The sequence below is a fragment of the Scleropages formosus genome, chromosome 25 (assembly GCF_900964775.1).
Source record: "Scleropages formosus chromosome 25, fSclFor1.1, whole genome shotgun sequence".
NCBI lineage: Eukaryota > Metazoa > Chordata > Actinopteri > Osteoglossiformes > Osteoglossidae > Scleropages > Scleropages formosus.
In genome coordinates this window covers 18,174,282-18,179,024 of record NC_041830.1, presented here as the reverse complement: position 1 = coordinate 18,179,024, position 4,743 = coordinate 18,174,282, and the positions used below count along the sequence as shown (strand labels likewise).

At 54.5% G+C, this 4,743-nt stretch overlaps 1 protein-coding gene across 1 annotated transcript; it reads left to right on the top strand.

The window, feature by feature from the left end:
* On the top strand, window positions 1–3,308 carry LOC108921535 (mitochondrial fission factor homolog A-like). Its single transcript, XM_018731029.2, has 7 exons — window positions 1–187; window positions 660–880; window positions 963–1,129; window positions 1,206–1,297; window positions 1,789–1,956; window positions 2,420–2,498; window positions 2,644–3,308. The coding sequence occupies exons 2-7, from the start codon at window positions 664–666 to the stop codon at window positions 2,773–2,775; spliced, it is 855 nt and encodes a 284-aa protein (XP_018586545.1). The 5' UTR covers window positions 1–187; window positions 660–663; the 3' UTR covers window positions 2,776–3,308.
* The last annotated feature ends 1,435 nt before the right edge of the window (window positions 3,309–4,743 follow it).

Below are 4,743 nucleotides of genomic sequence, written 5' to 3'. Positions count from 1 at the left end.
GCGGAAGAAGCGAGAGGCGTGAGCGCGCACGGCTGTTTACTTCCGTTTAGCGCGTCATTAGTAACGGTCACTAGTAACGGTCACTAATAATATCGCTCAGTGACGGTGTGTGTTGGCAGCGCAGGGATGTAGAGCCAGAACCGCGCTCTTTTCGTACCTCAGGAAACGTCTCGGACTCGTGTGTCTGGTGAGTTTTTCTCTTTAAAATATCATTTGAACGGAAAAAAGCTGCGCCCGATTCGAAGCGTGACACGTCGTCCCTCCGCCCAACAAATATACAGTAGTGAGTGACAACAGCCAGCCAGGCTACACTGAGTCACCTCCGTGACACACTATCCGTGTCCCGTGGCGTGGGTTGTGTTTGGAACAATTCTATTAGCAATATTCTGTCACCAGTAGTTGAATGTTTGCTGCTTTCGTCATGAACACGACAAGTGACGTCACGTGTGTGAGATGGCTCACGCGCGGGTGAAATGCGTGTCGTGAACCGATGGATGGACTGCCCGCTTCCGCCAGCAAAAGTCCCTAAACACTGCGTGTCCAGTCGTTAAATTAATATGGACTTTGAGCCACTTGGGCTTCTTATTGATGATGAGTAAAACAGGTGCTAGTTCAGACTCCTGTGCTGTGTGTGTGTGAGTGATTTGTCTCCGTTCCAGGGCGATGAGCGCCATGGCGTTCCCCTCTCCCACGGCAGAACTGGCGGAGATGAACCGGCTCCACTATGAGATGGAGTTCACCGAGGACATCAGTCAGCGCATGCGCATCCCTGAGCGCCTTAAGGTGGCGCCATCGGCCCCCGAGGAGCGGGGTCAGGGGCCCCCGGCGGTCCCCGCGCCCTCCACCCTGATGCAGGTGCCCGAAAGGATCGTGGTGGCAGGTACGCCCGCCACCCAAGCCTCGTACCCACAGAGGTGCGGTCTTGGGCACCGTGACCCCGGCCCTCTCTGCCTCATCCTCAGGTGACGGCGAGAGCGTCCAGGTGTCCCGGCCCAGAGAACTGGACCTCATCGATGCGACGCCGCTCGACTCGCTGGCCCTGAAGACGCCGCCTCGGGTGCTGACCCTCAACGAAAGACCGCTGGACTTCCTGGAGACGGAGCCATCATGCGCCCCCCAGGAGGACGAGGTGAGTGACAGCACCACCACCCCCCCCCGGTCGTGCTGGAGAAGAGAGACTCACCTTGCGCCGTTTCCCCCAACAGGCGTGCGGTCAGGCACGGCCTCGACAGGAGCATCGGCCAAAGGACAGGAACACACACCGTCAGAGTGGCCCACTGATCAGGAACGACTTGCTGTGAGTTCATCTCCGTGTCGGTCGCAGGTCGCCCTCCATCCTTCTGTCTGTCTGTCCCCACCTGTTCCTCTGTCTGTTTCTCCCTTCATTTTTGGTCTGTCCACATGCCAGGGAACCCACCTTGACCATCACCACACAAGAGGTGACTAACGAACACAGCAGGTCACATGGTAACACAGCACCAATCAGCAGGGCTCTAGCGCGTGTGTGTGTGTGTGTGTGTGTGTGTGTGTGTGTGTGTGTGTGTGTGTGTGTGTGTGTGTGTGCGCGTGCGTGCACGCGCACACTTGTGCACAGTGAACTTTGTTCAGAAGAGGGAGCTGCATAGTCACATCAGGTATACTGATGTACATATTAATGTCAGTGAACCTTTATTCCTGCGTTGATGGCAGCGTGAGGCGCGTTCAAGGCACTTGGGGGTCTGTCCCAGTCAAGTGTGACACTTCTCTCCATCTCTTCTCCGCTGACCTGGTGATGGCACCGCCGAGCAGCATGACCCCCACCACCCCAGCCCCTGTGCGTGCCTGTCCCCCCCTCGTGTCTCCCGAGGACCGACCACGGCCCTACAGCGCCCGCGGGCTGCTCTCGCTCATCCAGTCGACAACACGCCGCGCCTATCAGCAGGTCCTCGACGTGCTCGATGAGAACTACCAGCGCAGGTGACCTCTGACCCCCGACCTCTCATCACCTGTCAGCCTCACAACTGTCTTCTGCTTATCGGGGGCGAGATGGAAAGTCAGTCATCTGCATTTGGGCTTGTGCCCTTAAGTGGTGGGGGTGGGGCGACAGTGACATCACAACCTCCTCAGTCATTTTCGGCTGGGCTGCTTTTCACCAGAGTGTGTTTGCTGTGCATGTGCGTGCGTGCGTGTGCGCGCATTCGCGCATCTTGTGCACACATCATTGTGTCCTCCTGCCACCATGCAAACCACAGGCAGTACTTCAGTGTGATTTCTCATCCTCCCAGTGGATAACCGATGATTGACAGATGGTGATGATAGGGGACTGGGGACAGCTGCTGAGTGACTGACAGACAACTGATGACAGGTCAATGACAAATGGTGATGACAGTCCCCTTTGTCTTATCTTAATTGAGTCGCTGTGTTGCATTTCTTGTTCCAGGTTTGCTCTTTCCACCATGGATCTGTCTGCAGAGGGGACCCCCGATGATGTGGCAGATGCTGTGTTGCTACGACGACAGGTAAACTTTCTGCCTGACAGTGTAGCCTTCCGCTGAGTGTGGCGGTCCTGCACATCAGCGTCCAGGCAGAGGCTCTGAGGGTTCGGGTCGCCGGTTCGGCTCGGTGCTCAGCAGAGAGATCACTGATGGACTCATCCGTCCGCAGATCATCAAGCTGAACCGGCGGCTGCAGATGCTGGAGGAGGAGAGCAGAGAGCGTGCGAAGCGCCACATGGTCATGTGCTCCCTGAGCATGGCCTTCTGGCTCGTCAGCAGCTGGGCCTGGTTCCGCCGATAGCCTGGTCCCTGGGATGAGTCTGCAAAGCACTGCCTGCCAGAAGTGGGGGAGGAACTGACTTTTCTGTCTTGTTACTGATACTGGAAATCCCTTTCCTGGTGTTTCGTAGGTGTTTGTCACCTGTTTCTGAGAGTAGCTGTGAATATTTACAGGAATACAGGACTGGTTGACCAATTCACTGACTCGACAGGATGGTTCATCCCGTGGATGAAAGGCACAGCTGTGTGTCTTTATGTCCTTTCAGTTATAACTCATCATTCCATCTTCATTTCAGTACAGATTTACCCTTGTAATGTAGTAATAATAAAACATGATTGATATTGTGTTGTATGTTCATCTCAGGGATCTGTTTCCTTGAGTCGCTGTTGTACTGAGAGCCAAAAAATGAGTCCGGAGTTTTTTTTTTTAATTTTTTTTAATGACTCACAGGTGGAAGTAAAAATATTTTAACTAGCGTGTGTTCTCTGCATGCATCGTGTGCGTGTGTGTGTGTGGGGGGGATTCTGGACAAGAATAAAGGCAGTAGAATCCCAGTTTGCATATTCTGAGTTTCCTTACATATGTGTCATTCATGTTTACGTGTCAATGACAGCGCTGCTGGGGGTCCTGTCGTCCACAACAGCGTCTCTATCCAACTGAGCAGGTTGTGCTAAATATGGGTGAGAAGCAGCTCCCGCTTCCATCCTAATGAGTGCTGTTCCAGAAGGTTCTGCCCCTTTCTGCCCCCTGAAGTTCACAGGAGGTGCGGGGGGTGATGGAGTGGAAGGGTGGCATGATGGATGCTGGAGTGATGCAGAGATGCTTCCAGAAGAGCTCTGTAGCACTCGGCCTGATCTGTGTGGTCAAGCAAGGTTTGAAGCCATGGATGAATCTGTTGTTAATATTTGCATCTCGTGGTGATGTCACAGCTGCATGTCGCACAGGAGGCTGAAGGGCCGGTCGGCGTGAGCTCCTCCAGGGTGGAGTCGAGGGAACGTGACACGATTTCTGCAGCAACCGTTTGCGTTGCTTTCAGTGCTCGTGCCCAGTGTTGCTGTGGGAATCGCCATAGTGACGCAACCTGCATGTCTGTGTGTCTGCGTGAGCGCTCTGTCCTAAATTTCCCACATTTTACTGCGGTATTTCCCACAGAGGGGCGTGGTGGCGCAGTGGGTTGGACCGGGTCCTCCTCTCCGGTGAGTCGGGTTCGAGTCCCGCTTGGGGTGCCTTGTGACGGACTGGCGTCCCGTCCTGGGTGTGTCCCCTCCCCCTCTGGCCTTACGCCCTGAGTTGCCGGGTAGGCTCCGGTTCCCCGTGACCCCGTATGGGACAAGCGGTTTCGGAAAGTGTGTGTGTGTGTGTGTGTGTGTGTGTGTGTGTGTGTGTGTGTGTGTGTGTGTGTGTGTGTGTGTGTGTGTGTGTGTATTTCCCACAGCACTGAGGGTCATGGCAATGTGCCCAATGATATGTTCTGTCTTAAACATGCAACACGGGTCCCTGCGACCCTGTTCATGTTGAACACGTGTACAAAGACGAACGCCTCTAAGGTACCGTGACCGAGGTGCCGACCGCACGGACCTCCCTTCTCAGTGTTTACTGTGTTTACTCCCTTTCTGTTCCAAAACTAACAGTGGCTCCCTTTTCCCAGGAAGCTGTGAACAATGGCAGACAGGTAACCAACCACACACCACGGTACAGCACCACGGTGCCCCGGCAGGAACCATGGTCCTTAACTTCTGAGGACAAACTGTGGATGTGAATGGAAGCGCCGCAGATCCAGCTCCACGGGACCCTTTGTGTGAAAAGGCCAAAGTGCTACGAGTGAACGAGTTTCATGGAACAAAAGCGTTCATTTAAAGGTCACAAAAAGGTTGAAGGTGGAGCCTTTCCTGGCAGCTTCTGTCCACAGGAGTTGGACTGATCAGCCAATGACTGCCACTCAGCTAACCAGCTAATGACCGTCACTCAACTGACCAGCTAATGACTACC

Coding starts and splice junctions, on each gene's coding strand:
- LOC108921535 (XM_018731029.2), top strand. CDS start 664: ATGAGCGCCATGGCGTTCCCCTCTCCCACGGCAGAACTGGCGGAGATG. Junction 1,130..1,205: donor GCGCCCCCCAGGAGGACGAG/GTGAGTGACAGC, acceptor TTCCCCCAACAG/GCGTGCGGTCAGGCACGGCC. Junction 1,298..1,788: donor CTGATCAGGAACGACTTGCT/GTGAGTTCATCT, acceptor ACCGCCGAGCAG/CATGACCCCCACCACCCCAG.